The sequence below is a fragment of the Syngnathus acus genome, chromosome 9 (assembly GCF_901709675.1).
Source record: "Syngnathus acus chromosome 9, fSynAcu1.2, whole genome shotgun sequence".
NCBI lineage: Eukaryota > Metazoa > Chordata > Actinopteri > Syngnathiformes > Syngnathidae > Syngnathus > Syngnathus acus.
Genome location: NC_051094.1, coordinates 4,834,086 through 4,857,637, shown reverse-complemented (window position 1 = coordinate 4,857,637; position 23,552 = coordinate 4,834,086). Strand labels below are relative to the sequence as shown.

Genomic DNA, 23,552 nt, shown 5'->3' with positions numbered 1-23,552 from the left:
CATTGAATAAATCTTTTAGATAGTTTTGTTAAAATACTTGATTTTTACATGTTCTAATATATGGTATAATGGCAAAATACATCATAAGTATACTATAAAAATAAATTTTACATTCATGTTTTTAAGATAAAATACGTTTAAAGTATAGATAAAATGAACTGTTCACCTGCAAAACACGGACACCTCCGCTGCAGTCCAAGCTGGAGGTGAAACAGGAGGCTGGAGTGCGCAGTCCTCCGCGGGTCGCCTGTCGCTGCTCTCCTCTGGCGAAGCCCGAGCAGCGGCCGCAGCTATGCGCCAGCTGCGGCGCGGACATCCACGACCGATACCTGCTTAAGGTACAAACACGCCATCTTTTATTCTTTTTGCCCGTGGTTGTACATCATTTGTGTGTTTGTGTTGAAGGTGAACGAACATCACTGGCATTTGGGCTGCTTGGAGTGCTCCGTCTGCAGGACTTCATTGCGCCAGCAAAGCAGCTGCTACATTAAGAACAAACAAGTTTACTGCAAGCTAGACTACTTCAGGTAGGACAAAAGGAAACGACAAGATGCAATTTGTGTGCAAAATGTGTGTGAAAGTGATATGGTGAGGAATTCAGTGGATACAAGTATAGAATGTGTCATGGAAGAATCATCAATAGTAAAAGTTACAGAGAGTTTTTGACGTACGTGTCTTTTTCGATACCTTTGTAAGCCATTTATTTGTAAGCGAATTTTGTACGATAAGTTGGAAACAAAAATAACATGCTACATTAAAAATATAAACAACCATATATAATACAGTACAAACATAATAAATGAATAAAAAAAAGAATGCTGAGAAATAAACTGCTATCTACAGTGTAGAGAGTAGGGAGGGACACGAGGAGCCAAATTCAATTTGCGTGTGAGTGTTTGGGTGTGAGTTGTGACCTACAGCAGCTCCTTGCGAGTGTTCTCATTTTTGGATTTGTGCGAGTCTTAAAATGCATAGGCGACTGTGCCGCTGCTTGTCACAAAGCAATCAACCAAGCCACGGGTTGTAATTATAAAAACTCTTCAATTGGGGCATTTCTAGCTCAAGGCACCACAGTGTTGATTTAACAATCTTGCCATGTTGTGTAGCAGGTTTGGAACCCAGTGCACCCAGTGTGGCCGTCAGGTGTACGCCAGTGACTGGGTACGGCGTGCGCGGGGCAGCGTTTACCACCTGGCATGTTTCGCCTGCTTCTCCTGCAAACGCCAGTTGTCCACAGGCGAGGAATTTGGCCTGGTGGAGGGCAGGGTGCTCTGTCGCGCCCACTATGATGCCGTACTGGACAACCTACGCAGGGCCGCACAAAACGGTACGGTAATCCACACGTTCTAAGCGTATAGCGGCTAGCATGAGAAGCTAACGTAGCAGTCAACACACTTGTGCTCCTCCTGAAGGAAGCGGTCTGACCCTGGAGGGGGCTCTGCCCTCCGACCAGGACGGCCAACCCAAACCTACTAAGAGGGCGCGGACGTCTTTCACGGCAGAGCAGCTGCAGGTAGGTGGAGCTATAAACTTGACCAGAGTAGACCTTAAACTTGACCGTAGAACATAAACTTGACAAATAAACTCTCATGCAATAAAGTTGAGAATAGATCTTGGCCGTTGGTCTTTGTGGTGCAGGTGATGCAGAGCCAGTTTGCCCAGGACAACAACCCTGATGCTGTGACACTGCAGAAACTGGCGGAAACGACGGGACTGAGTCGACGGGTCATACAGGTACGAATTGTTTGATACCTACAGAAAAAAAAAAAAACTCAAATGAAATGGACTTTTGATTTGTTGCAGGTTTGGTTCCAGAATTGCCGTGCTCGCCACAAAAAGCTACCTCCTCCTCCTGCTGCTAGTGGATTCCCTTATCAGAGTTTCTCACTGGCCAAAGTGTCTTCCTCCTCCTCCTCCTCCTCCTCTTCCATCTCTCAGCATGAAGACCACAGCCAGTTTTCCTCTTTCACCAGTTTGGACAGACAACTACTGGGCCGGCACGGATACCCAGACAGTAAGACATTTGATTCAACAACCTTTACCTACCCATTGGGCTAACATCCTGTACCAACTAATCTACTTAGCTACCTGACTCATCTATCTATCCACATAAAGCACCCAAGCAACTAAATCATCAACCATTTGTGTCATCTTCTCGCTGCAGGCCATCCCTTCACGGCATTTGCAGCTAGACCAGGACACTTGAGCCATGCTGGTCTTGCTCTACCACAAATGCCTGTCAGTCGCTGACATCCTGCTTCTACTTGTCATGATAACGTACGGTCAAAGGTATGAAGAGCAAGTGCCACAACGGCCGCGAGAGGTGAAGGTATCAAAAGGGGCAATACAGAATAAGAATAGCGTAGTCCCCGGTGTCAAGAACTAAAAACACTTCATTTGAAACTCTGGGATGACTTAAAACCAGATTGTAAAATGTCAAGAATGCCAGGCGCGTAAAAAAGCAGTTATTTGTGAATATTTTTTGAGAAAAAACAGTGTTTAGAGAAAGATATTGAACCGACCGCGCAGTTTTTCCGTTTTGTATTGTTGATGAGCGCATCAGCAATTCTTCTGTCGTTTTGTCCTTGTGACAAAACGGAGTCAAAGTAGCACTCGGCGTTAACTCAACAGCTGCTTGTACATGGATCGATATTGAATAAAGACGAGGTTGTCTTTAAAAGTATGGTGTTGACGTGAAAAGTGACTTTCTTAAACATTCCCATTACCACCAGCAATTGTGGGTGATCGATACGTGCGTCTAATGGCCATTGATTTGACAATTTGTTGGCGCTCTCAACGTAAAGGATCTTCACTTGTCACAGCGACTGATAGCTAATAAGATGATGATGCCGTGGAAATTTATATATAAATACTTATGATTGGTTCAATTATGATAAAGTACAATATTATTATATTGTTACATTGACAAGTTAAAAATGTCAGTGGTGTTGCTAGCTCATCTTTTTTTGCAATTCCAGCAAAATAATCAGACTGACGTCATTGTTTGAAACTTTGTGCTGTAATGAGTCGTAATTAGCGCCACGCTAACATCAACACAAAAGGCGGCCATTTTGTCTGATCCACTCCAGGCAATTTTGGACCACCTGCCAGCACTACACTGCACAAAACAAATCAGCGTCAAAGCATGCAACGTGGAAAACCAGCGTTTGGGGTGCTTTTGATGGTTCCTCAGGATCTTCCCTGCAAGTTCGCCACCATGCGCAACCCAGCGCTGATGAATACGGTCCTGATTGCACACTAATCACATTTATTATACAACAAATACTGAGATGTGCTCATGTGCTGCTGAGTTTTTTTTTTTACCTTAAGTATTTCTAGTGGATCTGTTTTATTTTTTGGTTTAAGGTGATCACTATCATAATTACTTGACAAATCCAGTTGTTCCGTTCTTTAGATCATATGTGTATGGACATAGAAGCGCCTTGAAAAACAAATATTTTATTCTATTCTAGTCGTCAATTGGCTGATGCCTTTTCTTGAGATAAGCTGTAGAGACAATAGAAATAATTTAACATTTGGTGTATCATAATTAAACACTGCAATCAAATTCCATCTGGTGTGATCGTCTCTGCCACCAGAGGGCAGTATAATTCAATTTTGCAGACACAAATGAAGAATAATTGTGATTCTACTATTGTTAAGTGTCTCAGTAAGGTGCTGCGATGTTTTATGTTTTTTTTTTTTTTCTTAGTCAGTTTAACTGCAGAGAGGGGCAGGCAGCCAATAGGGGTAAGGCATTTAATTTTTTAGCGCAGAAATATAGACACAAGACTTAATTTGGTGTTGGGTTATTGAGTTGCTCTGACTAATGCAAGTTAATAATAGAACAAATGTGTGTGGATGCGATTGAGTAAATAATGGAAGTTACTGTAGGTGAGTCACTGAATCAGGTCAGTCAGTCACGGTTATACGATCTTCCCTGGAGACTCAAAACGGGTATCACACACTTTTTTTTTATTAACCTATACTGTACTCTCACGCCAAGTTTAAAATATATTGTACATGTTGTTGTACATGCACTTTTATTTTATATGTATATTGTAGTATTTGAAAAGAGATAAAAACACAAGAGCTAAAGACAGACAATATTAAGTTACATTAAAGTTGATGTCATTGCAACAAGCAACTTAGATTTAAATTGGATGATTCTATTAAAAACATATACGATATAAAATAAAAATGACTCAATATAAATGATTTATTATGCACTATTGCGTGAAACGTTTTTACAACATTTTTAATTTTAAATATAAATAAAAGAATACATTTAATTAAAAAGGTAATGTTAACATTTTTATGTGGTTAGTTGAATATGGTAGTGTTAAATAATATGAACTCATCAGTGATACCATAACATTATATCATACTAAAGTTAATGTAATTGCATGAAATAATGAAATACAACAAGCCAATTGTTGAATTTTGTTTCCCGTTATTGATAAAGCCAGTATGGTCAATTTTTGGGCTAGGTAAATCCTGTCTGCTTTGTGGTGACGGATATCTTACAGGAAATGAAAGTCAATATGGCCTGAACAGCAAAGAGTCAACATGGCTGCGTGTGAGCGTTTTGTGCACGCAAAACCTGCTTTGCACTTCAGGCCGGGAACGCCCTTTCATTTCTCAGGGGTCTTTGCTTTCTCCTCATTCTTTGGCACCTTTGTTCCGAGCGCCAGGGCCCGCTTCTCACATCCCCGTCGTGCAAACCCGTTGTTGAGTACAAATATGCGACCAGTGTACTTGACTTGAGTATCGATACTTTTACCTTTACTCTCTACGTTTTGACAACTGACATCTGTACTTTCTATCAGATTTATTAGAAGTTGGACATTTTTAGTAAAACTACAAAATATTTAAAAAAATATACATTTTACTGACTGTTAGAATAATGCAAACGCTAAAAAAGATTGAAGACGAACAGTGCCGTGACAAATTCAGACATTCAATGTAAAATAGTACTCACAGTCATATATTCTTTATCGTCTGTGCACAGATGCCCATCCGTCATAGTGTCCCCGGTGGCCAACCCAGGCAGCAGCACAATGTCCATGGAAGTGAATAAGAAAGTGTTAAAAAATCGGTTAATCTTTTTTTAATTCTACATCATTATGTCATCACTGTATGTCTTCATAAAGTACAATATCATAGAGTGATTTTTTTTCTGATTAAAAAAAAAATACACTCCAAATGTTTTTGTTGATTATTTGGTGAGGCTAGAACGGATTAATGGCATTCCCATTCATTTCAACAGAGAAAGAGGATTTGTATCTGAACTTTTCCTTTAAGTACAGAGTACTTGTGTCATTGAGGGTCAGTTTTTAGACCGCACGTGTGTATCGTCTTCCATCGCCAAATGCTTGACACGAACGTCAATCCAGTTATTCAATTCACATTTATATCACCTAACAATCAACTATTCTTCCAAGTTGCATTTTGGAAGGCAACTTTTTCCACCTCCGGGGTGTCATGTTGCCTCCTCGTCCTCGTCCTGCCTCCTCCTCTTGCTCATAGTCTCCACCCTAAGGGACTGAGAGGCGATCCTGTGCAGCCAGACTCACCTGCACAGCCCCGTTTCCCACGGCCAGGACGCTTCGTCCAGGAGATCCCAAGCTTCACCAATTGCGTAAGTCTAACAATTGAACAACAATAGAATGACAAGAAATGAGTGTTCCGAGCCAGGGTGAGGTTTTAAAATAAGGCATCAAGTCAGGGTTATGATTTTGAATTTGGCTTTCTAGCCTGGGTTGGTGTTTCAAAGTAGGGTTTCTGGGCTGCGGGTTTCTGTTACAGTTTCAAAGTGTATGTTGAGTGTATGTTGGCAAAAATTAGATTTCAAAGCAAGTGTTAGGGGTTTATGTTGCCTGGGATTGATTTCAAATATGGGGTTTCAAGCCAGGCTTGAATTTCAAAATTGCGTTTGAAGCCAAATGAGACTAAAGGCACAGTTTAACGCTGGCCCGTTTGTGTAGAATTCGCAGGAGGATGGCGTCAACGCTGTCTGTGCGCAGCTACTCGGTGCGCCAGCCTTCATTCTCTAGCGTGTCGGTGAGGGATGGCGCCAGGAGCGGCGCCCGCTCCAAACCGGCCATGTCCATGGCCGGCGCCCTGTCGCGCTCCGTGTCGGTGGGCAACGGGCTCCACCTGCTGGGCGCCGGCCTGTCCCTGAACGGGCTGGGAGCGGGGGCCAGTGAGAAGGAGACCATGCGGGGGCTGAACGACCGTCTGGCCAACTACCTGGACAAGGTGCGCTCCCTGGAGAGGTCCAACGCCGAGCTGGAGATGAAAATCAAACAACTGATGGTGGAGAGGCAGCCCAAAGGACACGACGTGGACAACATGATGGCTCAGGCGCACGCCATCGGGCAAGAGGTCAGGATCTTGGAATCTGCTTGTGCAAAAACAAGACAAGGCAACTCAGCAATGTGTGGCTCCCTCAGGTGCGGAAGAGGACGCTGGAAAACGCCCGCCTCATGCTGGAGATCGACAACGCCAAGCTGGCGGCCGATGACTTCAGGGTCAAGTGAGAGGCACACAAACACAAACTGTATTCATTTTCGCACGTGAGCGCCAGACTGCCAAGCCAGGTGGATGAATGACTTTTTCCGCCACTGTGCGAAATGACAGCGGCAGAATGCGTCCATTTGAAACATTCCATTCCATGTCCACCATCATGTGAAGACTTCACCTCCTATGATACATTGCAACAATATGATTATATTTTAAATACTAAAAAGGATCGGCATCGGTTACTGTATCAGCAGTGGTATCGGGGTTTTGGTATCGCTGTACTTGCCATATCACGCCAGTCGTACAATTGGCCAAGTGTCGTCACACTATTGTGATTATTCTGTCCATCCAGGTGGGAGGCGGAGGTGGCCTTGTGTCAGTCGGTCGAGCGCGACTGCCAGGCCCTGAGGCGAGCCAAGTCCGATCACGACCAGATTATCTCCATGCTGAGAGGGGACCTGGACAGCCTCAAGGAGGAGCTCTACTTCCTCAAGAAGAACCACGACGAGGTTTGGCTTACACATCGATGGCATTTCCATGAGTTACAGAACTCACTGTGGTCACGGAACAAATTAAACTCGTATCTAAGCGCATATGTCATCTTTTGGTCATTACCGTCCACAAACATCCATAAAGTACTTTAGAAGGATTTTTCAAGCTACAGTTTGCCAGGAGGCTGTCCATTAAGTATATACAAAGGCGGGCAGCTATGGTTGTAAAAGGCTCCCACCGTGTTTGCTTTTGCTATCGGTGGCACGGTTGAATCAAACCTGCAGTGTTTGGACAGTGACGAAAACCTTTAAAAACATCAAGTGTGTACAGCCACACCTTCAAGGCAGGAAAGTAGACACACAATGCAAGAAGAAGAACCTGGAGGCCAATTAGCCTACAGCATGGAAGGCCAGTACACTTATGGAATTGTCAAAATTGAGTTTTTTGGGGGGGGGTTTCAGGAGAAGAGCTCCTTCAAGGTCCGCCTGGCCAATGAGCAGGTGAACGTGGAAGTGGACGCCGCTCAGGGCCCCGATTTGGGTGCCATCATGGCCGAGCTGAGGGTCCAGTATGAGGGCATCGCACGCAAGAACAAGGAGGAGGCCGAGGCCTGGTACCTCAAGAAGGTCGGTCAGGTTTATGCAAATCCTCTACAGCGTGTATATGTTTTTAAGGGATGATTTTATGTGTGTGGAATATATTCCCTATGTTCAGTGCAATGCGACACGTGTGTGTGTGTGTGTGTGCGTGTAGCTGGACGCTGTGCAGTCGGAGGTGAAGGAGAGCAACGAGGCGCTCCGATGTGCCCAAAGCGAGCTGGGCGAGAGGCGACGTTTCCTGCAGGCGCTCGAGGTAGAACTGGACAGTCTTCGCAAGCAGGTAACCAGCCGTAAATAAATAATAAAAATATGATAAAAAGCAAACCTAATAGCTTTTTCCGAGCTCTCCCCAAACATTTTTTGTGTCGCATCGAGAAATGTTCTCAGCTGGTGACGTTCGTTGCGGCTACAATCAATCACTGTGATCATTTTGACGCTGGGGTGATACACACACCGTGGAAACAATTTGAGTAGACTCATACTGGCCATGATTCATGTTTGCTCAGCACACACAAAGGGAGCGTATTCATCACATTGATGATATTGTGTTGACAGTTGGACGAGAAGTCACTGATGAACCAACATGACCAACATTCACCTATGAGTAGCAAGGGTTCACTCACCGCCTTGTAACACAGACAATTAGTACCTGGATCGTGCGTTTCCCAGGCAGGTATGCTGGAGGGCAACTTGATGGAGACGGACCACAAGTACTCGGTGGAGATGGACCGCCTGCAGGTGGCGCTGGTGCAGCTGGAGGATGAGCTGTCTCAGCTGCGCCTGGATATGCAGCGCCACAAGACCGACTACGAGCAGCTTCTGCGCATCAAGCAGAACCTGGAGATGGAGATCGCCACCTACAGGAAGCTGCTGGAAGGAGAGGAGATGTAAGGACGCTTTTAAATGTACTAGTGCGAGGGAGGTGAAGAAACAAAAACTGGTTCTGACTGAGCTTCTTCTCCTGCAGGGTGAAAGAAAAACCTCCAACTCCTAAAAGTAAGTCCTGAATTACTAGAAATGTTTTATAAAATACACATTCAATTGTTAAGTACAACTATACATACTATGTATATTCTTTTTATTGTATTTTGTCCCCCCACCCTCCTCTTAGAAGACCCTGACGTGCGCACCAGGAAGATTGTCAAGGTGGTCACTCAGACGATGGTCAACGGCAAAGTGGTGGATGAGTCCAGCGAGGTGGAGCAGATTGAGGAGCATAAAAAATGAGCAACTGTGGAGCCTGACACAGCCCTAAAAAGCGCCTGCTGGTCCATGGATGAAGCTTCAAGAAAACCTTATTGATGGCAATGCAACTTTGCCAAAAAGGATGCGCCTTGTCCTGACATATTAGGAAAACTGCAATTACATACAAATAGAATCATCATGTAATGACAATTAAAAACAAGGAGTGATGAATGGGGCGTCTTTTTTTGGGGGGGGCAGATACTGGCAGATTAGAGTTTACCATTTTGGAAAAATTTAACATTTTGTAACAATTTTACATTGTCTTTAGACAGCTACAAAAAAAAAAGACCACATCTTATGTGTAGGCTTTGTTTTTCTTTACTTATTTCATAGTTCACAATTTCTTATCTACTAATACCGCCACCTGGTGGACAAGATTATATTTTGTTCTGTTTAACAAATAATATGGTGCTGATTATATTTTAATTTAACTGTTACAAACGTACCGTATTTATCTTAGTAACGTTTTGTCACAAGCTAACCAGCTTTTAAAGGCGTATTTTGTGCTCTCCACAACATGCTTCCTCGGGTAGTGTAACATAATTTAAGTATTTACAACAATACACCGTAGCGCTGTGTTATGAAATAGAAGCTTTCCACTCCATGGTTCCTCGGGTAGTGTAACATAATTTAAGTATTTACAACAATACACTTTAGCGCCGTGTTAGGAAATAGTTAATACGGATTGCAAAAACGTAGCAAACGGGGGACTTTTAGCACAGCCGTAAATTGTCTCACCTCGTGACGAGCTTTGACGGTCATCGATTTCGGGATATCTGTTGCTACTTGGAGAAAGAAACAAAAGGTAACTTAACATAAAAAAAAATTGTTAAGTTGCGTCTAGACATTATAGTGGTCCATAAGAACAGAGTACTTTTCATATTCGAATAAAAAATATTTGACAATCGTGTAGTTTTGTATACTTGTTAGCTGTAGCTTAGCTAGCATTAGCCTAATCGAATTGAAAATACCCGTTTAAGATTATTTGGTTATATTTACAGGTGGAAGACAACTATGTTCCCTTGTGCCAGCTTTCTAGCTCTGGATTATGTCTTTGAGGTGGGTTTAAGTCTACAATAAAGCTGAACAAACACCCAAAAAATGACATGATAAAACAAATGTCTATAAATCCTACTTCCAGAACAGAAACCGTTTGACGGTGATAATGGACTTGTTAGCACTCCCCACGCCTTACATATCTTACAAGGATGACCATTACCCTCACAATGGCGCCTTGGTGGAGGATGCCTACAGGAAACCGTGGGTCAAAGGTACACATCTGAAAGACTATTTTCTTATCAATTACTAAGATTATACTAAATTACTAAGATTATACTGTGATGATTGTTTAGGGAAGGTCATTTCCACCTGTTCATCCAGCACTTCTGTCCTGGATGACCTCAGAGAAACAACACAACACATTAACTCAACAAAAAAGTTACGTACCCCTTCAAACTGTGGTTTTGAATCTTCTCACTAGTGGCTCATAGCAGATTTTGAGATTTTGTTTCCAATACAACCCTACGTCTGCAGTTCTTAGAATGACAGCAGCTTTGTTCTGCTCCAGATTTCATGACCCTGGGAGTGTCAAGGGCAAGCTGGAGAAACTAGCGAGCTGTCTGGCTGACTCAGCAAATCTTGCCCATCTGTGTGAGGACACCTTCGCCAAGTTGACTCCGCAGCTGGATTCTGTAACTAAAAACAACGGTAAATAAATACGTACGGCAAGGAAGATTTGCCACTGGAATCATTGTTGGATTTTGGCAGATCTGCTCCTACCAGAAGACATGGTGGCTGCCAATTTCCTGCCTAGTTTGAAACATTTGCCAACCCTGAAGAGCAAAGTGTCCCGGCTGAAGACCCTGTTGGTGGGCGACCCGCTAATAAGCATGAGCAGAGACTCCGTCATTGAGGAAACAATATTCAGGTGCACAAGGGTAGTACAGATACTTGACTTAGAAAGCCACAAAGTGCCAACTCTGGAATGTACCAACATACAAAATTGAAAAAGAATTTAACAGCGACGGTGTGTTTTGAATGCAAGTGTAAAGTGCTGATTCCAAACTTACAGACACTGCGTGCCTTACGAGAGGTCCAGTGATGAAGCGCACTTAGAAGATTTCATCACCGAGATGTTTACAAAAGAGTCACTGACACCAAACGAGGTAATTTAACTCACATTACAGTTGTTTTGTTCTCTTGACTGACTGCTCATTCTTATTCTGGTAGCCTTTGCTATTACCCGAGCTTCTGGACAATCACATGATGACCGTCAACTACCCCAGAAGTTTCTCCAGTGTTTGTCATTGTTTGAATGTGGTTGCAGAAGAGCCTGAGCAACTCCCCGACCTGGAAGCACTTTTTAAAGGTAACAAACGGGTCGGTGACCTTAACATACAAATGACAAAAGTTTTGTTGTGTTTGTCCTCCAGATAAATCAGCATCAGTGGACATTTGCCATTTTCCTTCAGTGGAATCAACTGGCAAAGAAGACTGGATGAAGGATACCCCTCCAGGTTGGTATTAGAAACTCAGGTTTTGGTACTACTGAAGCACCGGCGTTCACACGTCATGTTCCGGTTCTGGTACTATAACTCTCTTCATACAGAAACTGGTACAATAAGTGCCTCTGTTAGTGGAAAAGAGATGGCACCAGTTGTCTTACTGGTACCGGTACTAGGCCTGTCCAGGTATTATAATAACTCGGGTCTGGTTGTAGAATCTGGTTCTGAGACTATAAAAAGGGCTGGTAGTGGTTCTGTAATATAACTGGACTTGGTACTGGTACGATAACTGGTCCGATACTACAATGGCTTTGGCAAATTTCCCTATTGTGAGACAAATAAATATATCAGGATCTGGAACTGGTTTTACCACAATATTTTGGTGCTGGTACTGGACATACCTAGAAAGTCTGTTTGCGGTACTTGTTTTCAAACTGACCAAGTAAAATGAATGCAAAGGTCAGCACTTCAAGAGATCGAGATTTTCCCGCTGTATTTGGTTTTTCTTTAGAGTGGGTAACGCTTCCGACCGAGATGGAGCTGGAGGTGACTCTGACTCCACCAACTGCTGACACCAGTCATTGCCATCCCTGTCTGAGCTTACGTGACCTTCAGAGGGAAGAATTGTCTCCAGTGGACATATTGTGAGTGATGACGGGACAATCTGTAGACTTTGCATATATGTACTGTCAATGTAGTGTTTCTGGATTTTATTTTTATGACACTTTAGATCTTTGGTGCCAGCAGAATCTCAGAAACAGTTGAGGGCGGTGCTTTGGAAGGCCGAGAAGCATCCAAACTATGTACTGAGCTTGCTGTTTGCAGGTAGAATCAAGATTTTCCCGGGGTAACATCTGAGTTACACTACATGATACAATTCGTATCTTTTGACAGAACCTGAAGTAGAAGAAGAAGCCGTTGACTTTGAGCCTCTGAACGAAGCCTTGAAGTCAACCTCCCTGGAGAGTTTGGCTATAGAAACGGAGATGGGAGAATTCTTTGGTGACGTGCGGGAGTCCCCGGAGAGGCTGACCACTGACGTTCCTTCCCGTGAGGACTTCAACAATGTGTTAGGTTAGTGTGAGCTCACTTTCGATTTTCTTCAGCACGTGTTGCATAAAATCTTCACATAACAGAACTTTAGTCAAGCTCAGACGTCATGGACTTCCAAATCCTCGCTAACTACAATTTCTTCTGTTGTCTCTCAAGACTGCTTCCAAAGTATTTCACCTGAACCGCAAGAGTCTAAAACTGCTCTCATCTTGGTCCCAAACTACACAAGTTCTGCTGAGTTTGCTCAAAAAAGGCTTGCTCGTGACACAAACAAAGTCAAATCAAGCTCCGACAACAGAAGCGCTAACAAGTCATGTGTCCAAGTGTCATCCGTACCTCCTCCTTCTAAGCTGGACGCCAACTTCAGAAGCCAGAAAATGAACAAGAGAGGCGTCGTCACAGCAGCCGGACTTCATCCGGTGCAGCACACCGACCCGCTGACCGCCTTCATGATGCTGAGATCGCAGCAGGCGTCCACTCCCACTGCAGGTGACGTGTTGCGGGAATCTGCAGTTAATAGCTATTGTTTAGATTTTTTTTTTTCACCTTTTTTACATTGATATAAAGTCTGTAAAAAATTGAAAACATGCTGACATACGGAAATTAATCACCTATGGGTGATAATGTACATTTGCGAATGGGACCTATATATGCCTGTATATAAACATACCTGTATGAAATATATCTGTTCCCAACGGCCTGCAGATCGGAGCGTTGGTTCCAGGGATTTACTGGGTTTCAAATTTGTGATCTTGTGTGTTGTTCAACACCAGAGGAAGAACAAGAAAGACTCTCTGTGGTGCAGCTTACTCCTCGGCAGACACGCAAAGCATCCAGGAAGCCCCCCACCAAATCTCTCCTTGCAGTTGTAGCGTCAGGACACGCCACTAGAGAGCAGGTGACCGCTGCTGCTCAGGATGCGCCCCAAAGTAGCGTGATTCAAGTCCAAGCCACCGGTAGGTGGTGAACCCGCTTTTACATGATGTGTCAGGATAGAGATGAACTTTTTTGATTCTTTTTCCAGAAGAACTCAAGATGTGTTTTAATGTCGCCCTCAGGCAGCCAGCGTCAGGCCTACCGAGAACTGCAGTCTCTGGCCGGGCCTCGTCTGTCCTCAGCCACAGAGCTGGGCCTCAATCTCCCGACCTGGAGGGACTTTAGGCGCCTGGCCTCGGACCAAACGCGCTACGTGCTCAAACAAAGAGAATTGGTGACGCGCAGGGCAACCCCAGCGGCGAGAGGAGGTAGGACTCAGGGGAAGGATGATATTGAGAGAACCGTTCAAAAGCGGCACTGTTGACGTGGTGTTGCCTGCAGATGAGGAGCAGCTGTTCCACCATGTGCTTGTTATCCACATGCTGGTTCGAGCTAAGGAACTGCTGTTGAAGTGTCACCTGAGCGCTGCCGTGGGTTCGTAACAACATTGCTGTGTACTTTGATTCTCCCCTGGACCAATAAACTTTTCCGCTTTAGATTACCTGAGCAAGGCAGAGGAGACTTGTACGGACACGGGTCTGATTCGGCTGCTGAGGAGGCTGCACATCATTTTACACCTCGGGGCCAGGAACCACGAATCCGACGTCAAACTGCTGGAGCTGCAGAAGGTGGTGGCGGTGCGGCTGCATGACAAAGTCAGTCAGTATTTGGGAAGAAAAATAAAACTGTTTGAAACCCTCACAGCTACAATAACATGATACTTTTGCTTTGCTGCAGATTCTTATCATCGTGTCATGTAACTGTGACCAAAGAATGTCCACAATCGTGCAAAGCTTGAAACAACTGACTGGTAAGTTTTAACCTGTTATTGACAACTTTGCACACTAGGTGGCGGCACTAGACTCTTAATTGAGCTTTCAGCCAATGGAACATTTGAACAGTTTCTTATGTAATCCTCTTTTGTTGAGATGGTGAATTTTGCATTTTGGTCAGCTGTTAACCGCATCATCATAAAATCAAGAGAACTCTTGACTCAGTACTACTATATAAGCATGAAATACCGTGACAGTGTTTAGCTACTATTTGTATCTCTGCAGCTGTATGTACAGTTCACCCCGATAACGGCAGCAGAACACTGAACGGTGCTAGAGTTGTTAAAAGGTGGGTAAGAACATCAACGCTCACGCACTTTAAAAGTTTAGAATTGTGGGCGAGGGTGGCAACATTATTTCATTCATTATATATTTTTTATTCTTAATCGGCCGATTGATCGGTTAATAATTTGAATCGGTCTCGAACTAAAAAAACTCCATAGCTGTTAGGCCCTACTTCTAAGTTGAGTCCTTTACCTGGTCCGTATAGTGTTCTGGTCAGCAGGTGTGTACAGGTGTATGAGCAGCATCTGGGTCCGGACTTCCCATGGGAATTTTTTTCTCTGGTGGTGGAGTACGACCACCCGGGCCCCTCTCCGTGGGCGACCGTCTGCAAGGAAAGGAGAGTGAAGCACCTCACCTTCGACACAGTCCTCCCCAGCGGAGGTAAGCGTGCGACTCGCTCGGCCCGTTCTAGTTGATCCGGGAGGTGATTTTGTTCCGACTATTCTCACAGATGAGCAGGAGAGCGAGGAGAGCCTCGAGGACAAGGTGGCGTACGTGTTGTTGGTGACTGAATCGTTCCTCAATCGGCCTCTCCTGCCGCAGATGCTGGAGTCTACGTAAGTGTTGCTTATACTGAAATTACAAGATTTGGTCACCTGGAATTCTTTTGCTGGTATGGCAGATTCAAGATAATGCTACTCGAGAGAAGCCACTGTCCATCCCTGCAGATGCTGGGCGGGACCAATTACTACTCCATCATCACGGTGGACGAGAGCACCGCCATCGTTATTCAGGTAGACCGACACGCCACCTATTGAACTCCTGTATTATTGTAACCGTATTTTGCATGTGTGTGTGTAGGAGCAGGAGGAGCTGTGTGAGGAGCGAGCCTGTGAGGCGATTGTGATGAGGCTCACCGCTCTGTCGTTGCAGTACAACTACTGTTGGATCATACTGCACGGCCCGGACTGCAAAGGGGGAGGGTCAGTTTCCACTCAGGTTGCTCAACATTTGATCTGATCAGTTCTCTTGAGGAGTAGAAACTGGCAGCTAGAGGTGGATAATGCCACTTTAACGTTCTCCACTCGTGTTGCCATCTCGCTGCAACGTGTGTGCATTCAAGTTAACGTGTATCGGTGCAGGTTCTCCAGCGAAGCCTTCAGCAACTTGGTGATGATCTACTCGTCAATAGTGCTTTTCGGCATGAAGTTGGAGGACCTGGATGTCAAGGTACCGAGCCATTTTGTGTGGATTCTTCTGCGATATAAGAATGGAATGTTCCTACCGACGTTAGGTGCTGATTGCATCAGAGGTAGCGGAAGTGGCAGGGTGGGTCAAGCAGATCTGTTTCCTCAGCCTGATGTCCAGCGCTCGCAATCCTGTCGACTATCTTGAGCGAGACTGGCTGGCTGTCACGCCTTCACAGGTGAGCTCCACGTGACCTCTTCACATTTGTCACCCCATTTACACCCCCCCCCCCATGTTCACCAGGAGGAGCTTATCCTGTTGCACTTTCCCTGCATCAACCCGCTGGTGGCTCAGCTCATGCTCAGAAGGGCGCCCTCGTTGCCATGGCTACTGGCCGCCTCTCTGACGCAGCTGGTGGAGATGTTGCCAGAGGTGCCACACAAGGTCCTGAAGGTATGCTCACAGGACACTTCAATAGGTACACTGCACCATGCAGAATATAAGGGCTATGTCAGAATAATTTCAATTTTGAAATAAATGGAGATGCGTATGGGCTCCTCTTCTTTTTAGTTTATAGTGATACCTTTTTTTTTTTGTTGTCAGCTGTTTAGCAACGTCACTTCCCTGTATGAAGCTCAGCCAGCCCGGTCAGGTCCAATCCATTCACTTCCTCCTACTCCTGCTCCATCTCTTCCTCCACCACCTGAGACGTCCATTCCCGCTCCAGAACTATTTCCTAGCACCAATCCCAGCTTCCTCTTGGCCCCAGATGACACAGAGCTGTACTCGCAGGGAGAACCTACTTTTTTTACTCACAACCCAACATGGCCTGCCGGAAGCCCGGAGCTTAGTGGCTTGTCAGGAGCTGATCTCTGGAAGGGCGAAACCAGCCAGGAAGTGGTGCTAACAGGTAGCATGGGCCGAAGCAGCGTGGCGGGAAAGATGATAGAGAGGGGAAGCGGCGAGTGGTCGCAACAAGGCCAGAGTTTCTTGGACACCACCTTCAGCCTCCTCAGCCCACCTTCAAAGGGCCCATTGAGGAGAGGTGGTCCGACTGGTACAGGTTCCCACACGGGAGGGAGATCGTCAATGATTTATGGGTCGAGATGCTGGATGGGACAAGAGAGGAAGAGAAGTGAAGATGCGGCAGACCTGCCTCGAATAGGTGAGATACGGTCGTAGGTGGACAGTAGAGCACTCGGAAAATGGTGAGTAGACAGTTGGTTGATTGATGGTTATATTCAAAGGAAGGTAAATTGGTTTGAAAATAGATTGGTTAATGGGTAGGTTGGTAAGATTTTGAATCGATAGGTGGGTTGGTAGAAAGGTAAGAAAATGTGGTTGGGTAAGCTTAAATATAATAAATATTAATATAACAAATAATCCTGTTTATGTTTGTGCATTCTTTAGCGCTGCCACCTCTGAAAAAAAGCAGGCTGAGCTACGAGAAGGTGCCCGGACGAACAGACGGACAGACCAGACTGAAACTCTTTTAAATGAACCCATTCTGTTCATTTCCGGTTCGGCGTTCACTGTGATGTTTCGCACGTTCACAATCGTTTGGTTTGCTAAAGTATATTAATGACAGTTGCTGTATTTAAAAACTGTGCTGTATTTATATCATACTGTGTTTTCCTGTGCTGTATTTGTGCATTTAAACAATAAAACGCTGAGTGTGTCAAAAAAAACATTCAAGTGTGGAGTGCAGCAATCCCCTTATCACCACCTAAGCATGTGGAGAGAGAACGCTTATCTTTACCAGCCAGCGCAGTCAAGCAGCTCCCAGAGGAATGATCCACCCCATCACAATCCCACCCCCCACCTCCACAAGTCCTCCAGACAAAGACCACCCCTGGGGACTTGGACTGGGAGAGTCCGGACAGGCTCATCCCACACTGACTGGCCGGCATCAATAACCAACTAACGAGCCTGTGACGCAGGCAAGGGGGAAAAAAAAGACAGAGACAATGTTGTTGAATGGCACAGGAGGGGGGGGCGGTGAGGGGGGGGCGTGTCCAAAGAGCTGCGTTAAATGCTCGGTGGGTAAACAGCGGACGTAATGGCGTGCTGATTGTACGGTGGGAAAGAGGCCGCCTGTGTAAAGGTCGCCTCGTTATCGGCGATCGCAGCCGCAGTTAAAGTGTCCGCCAGCATCCATCAACCTGTGTCGCACGTACAGGTGATGGACGGCGTTGGAGGGAAATAAAGGGTTCGATCCAAATCGGAACAAGGTCGTAAACGTGTTACCAAGTGTGATGCGCTTAGTGCTAAGCTTCACTTGATAAAACTTTTCCAATGAGGAAGAAATGACCACATAGAATGTTGGTCGTTCTTTGCAGAGGATAAAGAATATGAACGTAAATTCTGTAAAGTTATTCGTGTCTTTAGGCACTACTATACTTATTACAAAATGTCCAACAAACAGACGCCGCTTTAAAGGGCCGCAATACAATACAATACAAGACGCTCCAATATTTGGCGTGAGGAGGGTCAGCACGATGGCGTCGGGCCTGCAGGTGCAGCCTCTTGGCCGCGAGGGCGTCGCCCATGAATGGCTGATTCAGAAAAAAACGGACCCGAGGGGGCTAATCCCGGCCCCTTAATCAGATTATGCTAATTCCTACTCCACACAGAGAGTCTCACGGAAGGCTGCGTCTTTCAAACAACACTTGAAGGGTGTAAAAAAAAAAATATATATATTGGTTAAATCTGGGCTGTTTTTTTAGTAAGCGTGGACAACCGTTTCCTGGCTAATTTATGTGTGGGGGCCTGGACAGGATTACCACAGTGGCACACAAAACACATATTGTTCACCTGTCAATCTGGATGTGCTACTTTTACCTTCTGTGGGTCGATGGGGTTGAATTCAAACGAGGCTCGCGGCCATTTTTAACGGCGTAATGGTGTTTGCGACGGTGGGTTGTCCCGACGTGTCGACTGCAGTAGGAGAAGAAAGAAAGATGTCTCAGTTACAGGAAAGTCAACTTTTCACACCGAGAAAAAAATTCTGTGTTTTGTTGAAAATGATTGCAAGCACATCACTGCAAACACACCTCTTGCAATGCCGCGACAGGATTGCGTAATATAAGCGCAACCTGTCACAAATTAATCCAATATTGTCATCCTGATGAATGTCCTCAAATTGCATCGCTATTAAATAATAATAATCGTCATGAAAATATCAATTATCGGGGGAGGCGAGTGAGAATGCTCGCTTGAGAGTGTTCACACAGCGATAAGTGATGATGATGAGGAAGGTGCCTCATTGTGGTCATAATAGATGGGCGGTGTGATGGTGTTAATAGGGGGGCGTTGACCCCCCCCCCCCCCTGCCCCGCCCCCTCCTCTCCCCTCCCATCACACAATGACCACGTCATTCAGAAGCCCACTATAAAATGTCAGACGCAATCATGCGGCAGTGTTGTTTTCTGGATGAGTGTCGAAAGCTGGTTCTTCCCTCCGCTCGTCTGCTCATGACCCGTAAAGGACAACTTTGACGACAAGGTAAGGATCACTTTGACTTGTTGATAAAATACGATCATCGTTAATGACACTTAATGAAACAAATTAGGATTAGAAGAAACTAAAACGCAATCGTTCAAACATGCCTCAACTTTCTTTTCTAAATATAAATATAAATAAATAAATATAAATGAATACAACCGTTTTGCTGATCACGTTCAATATTGTGTCAAAAATGTCGCTTTCAATATTTGAAAATCGATATTAATTTGCACTAACATGCATACATTCTACATTTTTTGCCCCCAGAAAAATTTGGGCTTCCAGTTTTTTTTTCCTTTTCTACTGAATTTCGGAACTTTTTCTGATTATTTAAATTTCAGTTGTAAACCAATGTATTCCAAAACAAACTTGGCTCATGTGCCACATGCTGCTTCACCAGCTATTTCAATTGCACGCTCGATATGTGCAGTGCTTAAACGTACGAGACTATCAAATTTGAGCCAAAATATTTCTAATTGCTTAGAGCTGCCAAACGACGGCAGTAAAGCGCTACTTTTCTTTTGGACAGTGCTATGGATTTACAAAATAAAACTCCTCTCCTCGCTTCAACAGTTCCTTGGCACCAAGAACCCACAAAACGACACCAAATTAATCCTAGCAAAACTATGCCAGTGTCATAACGTGCTTTCATACAAATTTGTGTTCAAATGTTTTTGTCATTTGATCATTGTTAAAAAAAAAAAAGGGTGATTTTAATTGAAAATCTTTTTATATTCAAATCTGAGGAAGTCACTGAGACAACACTTGCTTGTTTTCACACAGGAACCAGAGATCTGATCACTTCCTCCGTCATGACCAGAAAGGTGTTCACCAACACGCGCGAGCGCTGGCGCCAGCACAATGTCAACAGCGCCTTCTCCGAGTTGCGCAAGCTTATCCCCACGCACCCGCCCGAGAAGAAGCTGAGCAAGAACGAGATCCTGCGGCTGGCAATGCGCTACATCGACTTCCTAACGCGCCTGCTCGAGAGTCAGGGTGGTGGCGGCGTGGGCGGGCGAGTCGAGCACGCCCCTGCCGCCCTCCTCACGCTGCTGCGCGGCAACATGGAGCAGCTGCGCTCGCCTTCCCGTCCTTGGACGCTGGCCAGTGACACCGAAGCGCCCTCCTCGCCAGGGTCCAGCTGTGGCAGCTCGGAGCCCTGGTAGGATCACTGCCGCAAACGGACTTGCAGACCCACTTCCCCCCCCCGGGTCTGACATTCTACCTTTGTGAGGACTGCACATGAGCAGCGTTGTGTTTGTATTGTGCATGGATGTATGACTTGTTAGGTACAGTATTTGTCTACAAAAAGGGGGGCGACTTGTCTACAAAAAGACATTTATCTCCGTGAACCCCTCAAAAAAAGCACTTTTATATCTTTTTTTCACCTCGACTGACGAGATTGCACTGTTTTTCTTGAAGATGTGAGGACTCGTTTTTGTACAGTTTGCAACTCATCTCGCCAAAGATTGATGTATTTTTGTTTGTCGTGACGCTAATTCACATAATTAGCCTCCGATAGCTCTTTGTGGAATTTATTTCTGTTGTTGCTTGTGAAAGAAATATTATTTATTTGAACTATTTATTGAATAAACTTTTTGTTGATGAGGAATTTCTGCCCAACATTCGTTAAATCAGTGCCTGCAGCTCACGTTTGCAAGCATTAGCGTTTTTATTTTTGTATGAAATTGGGAAGGAGGCGGGGTTGGCTTGGACTTTGTGGAGGGGGGCTGAATTGTATTTTGGGGGTCTCGAATTAAGCCATGATTTACTGTATATTATTAAAAAAAAATACACCTTCTAAAAATGATATTACGACTAAAAATGATCAAATCAAATAATTAATGACAGTCAGGACATGAATGCTACAGCTGGAGCTAAGCTAAAGTTAAGAGTATCCACCGCCTGCTATTGTTTGCGCTTAACTAGGCCAGTAAGTCCAGCACAATGTGACGGGCACAAAGCTGACCATTGACCACAGGCCTGAATGGAGGCAGCTTAACTTGTGACCCCAAAAGTCACCCAAGAGTCAAGCGCTGTCCAGTTCAGCAAACGTGCAGAAGGACGGCCCTCTTTAAAGCCTCAGTGGCCCCGGGCTATCGAGTATTTAACCTTCGTGTGACCCTGCAGGATACATGGGGCATTACTGTATTGCTGAAGTCCTTTATTTCCGATAAAAATGGGTGCTTGAAAATAAAATGGCCGACTTCCTGTCCTGCAAATTTTGTGCCGATAGATTAAACAGGTGATTTTTGTTGTTGTAGCAAATTTCCATGGGGCGCTAAGGTTTGTAAAAATAATATTTAAAGTTACGCAAACATCATTATTCAGTATTACCTTTAACGTGTCCTATATATTTATAAACAATCTAAACGTTTAATTTTGAATTTTCCGTAGTATTAAGATGTTATTTTAGTTTTGAATGGAATTTCACTCATGATTAATTCATTCACAAGGAATAAAAGAATACAATGAATGTAAGAAATCATAAAATAGTATAAATGTAAAGTTATTGTGTGATTATATATGATGTGGGACAACTACAAGAATTACCAGCTTATTGAATGAATGACTCAAAGCGACTCTCATGCAAGTCTTGCATTGGATCTCCCGGGTGCAGTCGTAAACAGTGGCGGTGGTCCTTTGAGGCCCTCTAAAAAGGCAGCCGAAGACGACTGAGCCCAAGAGTAAACAGTTAGCGCTATTAAAGCAGCGCTAATGGCGTGTTAAAGGGCGCAGAGGGCAGCTGGACACACCGGCCGGCTTGTGAAATCTGACAGCTGACTCCTTTGTGGCGTGGCCAAAACGCAAATCATGTAAAAGGCCTCGGCCGCCTAGTGCGTGTTTAGACATGTTTGCCTCTTCATGGTGAAATGAGCAAATGGCGTACAATGCTAAGCTAGGTAGCAGGCAAGATGACACATTTGCATATCACAACAAGCACATTTTGCTAGCGCAGTTAATCACGTAGCCATTTGTTGGAACTTAAAGGACTAGATTGGTCTTACTGCTTGTGTATCGGATTTTTCAACATAGGCGTTGTCCCATTCGTCAATTTATCGTCTTTAAATTGCGAGCCAAAACATTTAGTCACACACAATAACTGCACAAGTAGTTTAGCAGATAAAGAATAATAATTTAAAAAAAAAGAGGATGGCCGCTCCTAACTGAAGTTTAGCCTGGGTTGTTAGTGAAAATCATGGAGAGCATTCACCAATTTATTTTCAAATGATATTGAAAAATTTCGGGGATCATAGTTTGCGATATATTTACATTTTTAACTATGATGGACAATTTCTCTGTTCAGTATTTAACATAGTAAGCTTTTGAAACATTACGCCAATGCTTGTCATTTACAGCGTGCACGCATTAGGGAAACGGCAAAAGTGAAAATAACCAAAACGTGTCTGGGTCGCCGCCACCGAGCGCCTGATTGACTATTCTCTCCCAAGCGTGCGTGCGGGTAATCGTCTATTGAGAGCGCTATTCCTTATCAGCGTCGCGCACGCCGCCTGAATCCGTTATCACAATGGACCAGATCAGTGCGGGCAGCCCCCTCGCTCTCTCGGCAGAGAAAAGAATTTCTGGAGTTTTTGGGCGCCGGCCGATAGGCCCCTGAGCTCTTTATCCGCTCAAAGCCAATTCACACTCACTGAGTTTAAATGTCCCAGCTCAGCCCGAGCCCCCCCTTGCTCCCGATGCCCTCCTTCTTCCTCCTCTGGCCCGCGAGTCGGGCGGCTGGGTGGGATGCAGGTGCAGGATTGCTGAGGGGGGTGTGTGGGTGTGGGGGGGGTGCTGGCTCGGGTAGGAGTGGTGGTCCATTGTTAGGCTGGACAAGACCCTCTTTCCTCTGGAGCACCCCGTGATGGCAGAGGCGGCTGACAATCACACGTCCTAATCTGATTATGCAAATGTCTACTTCAAAAAGCAAGACGCTGTAACCCCTCGGTCCGGCGGCCAGGGGAGGAATGTCAAGGAAAATCTCAAAGTGCATTTAAAGATTGAGATTCTGTATATAGAACAGTAACAGGCCAAAGCAGGAAAATAATTATTTTGGCACCATCGGCCAAGGAACTATGTTGAAGTGAATAAAAACGCTTCATTCAGGGAAAAAAAAAGAGGAACTATGTTCCAGTGAAGTGAGGAACTTCATTTGGACAAAGGGAATGTTTTGGCACAGGAGTAATACAATTACATTTAATGTTTAAGAACATTTAGTTTTAAACATTTGGTTTTATTGCCTACCATGACATAAGTGCAGTGTTCAAACTGCGTTACACTGGCTTGGTCTAGAAAGTTTGACAATTACTGGAAAAGCCAATTTAGAATTTTACTCAAGTCTTTCTGGCTATTTTCAGCAAGACTCATTCCCTATTCCCCGCAAAACAGGGTGGGATTACGATATTCAA

At 44.7% G+C, this 23,552-nt stretch overlaps 4 protein-coding genes across 4 annotated transcripts; all 4 read left to right on the top strand.

Annotated features, from left to right (window-relative positions):
• Nucleotides 1-179: 179 nt before the first annotated feature.
• si:ch211-236k19.2 (LIM/homeobox protein Lhx6) lies at nt 180-3,244 on the top strand (the record flags this gene model as incomplete). The annotated part of the gene is made up of 7 exons (XM_037259377.1): nt 180-338; nt 406-527; nt 1,107-1,327; nt 1,413-1,513; nt 1,639-1,734; nt 1,804-2,014; nt 2,165-3,244. Coding segments are annotated over 7 exons (996 nt in total), but the record flags the coding sequence as incomplete, so codon positions are not given.
• A 2,302-nt stretch (nt 3,245-5,546) lies between these two features.
• Nucleotides 5,547-9,032, top strand: krt1-c5 (keratin, type 1, gene c5). Its single transcript, XM_037260013.1, has 9 exons — nt 5,547-5,641; nt 5,988-6,387; nt 6,456-6,538; nt 6,878-7,034; nt 7,479-7,643; nt 7,771-7,896; nt 8,286-8,503; nt 8,584-8,612; nt 8,728-9,032. Exons 2-9 carry the CDS (start codon nt 6,001-6,003, stop codon nt 8,841-8,843), a joined length of 1,281 nt encoding a protein of 426 aa, XP_037115908.1. The 5' UTR covers nt 5,547-5,641; nt 5,988-6,000; the 3' UTR covers nt 8,844-9,032.
• Nucleotides 9,033-9,967: 935 nt separating this feature from the next.
• LOC119127436 (protein shortage in chiasmata 1 ortholog) lies at nt 9,968-17,296 on the top strand. The gene is made up of 24 exons (XM_037259376.1): nt 9,968-10,132; nt 10,395-10,568; nt 10,629-10,831; nt 11,091-11,229; nt 11,294-11,377; nt 11,877-12,009; nt 12,096-12,190; nt 12,260-12,439; nt 12,743-12,907; nt 13,192-13,374; nt 13,477-13,662; nt 13,736-13,828; nt 13,892-14,049; nt 14,132-14,204; nt 14,452-14,515; nt 14,717-14,892; nt 14,963-15,068; nt 15,134-15,245; nt 15,313-15,434; nt 15,594-15,681; nt 15,746-15,877; nt 15,943-16,092; nt 16,243-16,804; nt 17,050-17,296. The coding sequence occupies exons 1-24, from the start codon at nt 10,027-10,029 to the stop codon at nt 17,133-17,135; spliced, it is 3,570 nt and encodes a 1,189-aa protein (XP_037115271.1). The 5' UTR covers nt 9,968-10,026; the 3' UTR covers nt 17,136-17,296.
• Nucleotides 17,297-19,057: 1,761 nt separating this feature from the next.
• On the top strand, nt 19,058-20,917 carry tal2 (T-cell acute lymphocytic leukemia 2). Its single transcript, XM_037260014.1, has 2 exons — nt 19,058-19,143; nt 19,927-20,917. The coding sequence occupies exon 2, from the start codon at nt 19,956-19,958 to the stop codon at nt 20,307-20,309; it is 354 nt and encodes a 117-aa protein (XP_037115909.1). The 5' UTR covers nt 19,058-19,143; nt 19,927-19,955; the 3' UTR covers nt 20,310-20,917.
• The last annotated feature ends 2,635 nt before the right edge of the window (nt 20,918-23,552 follow it).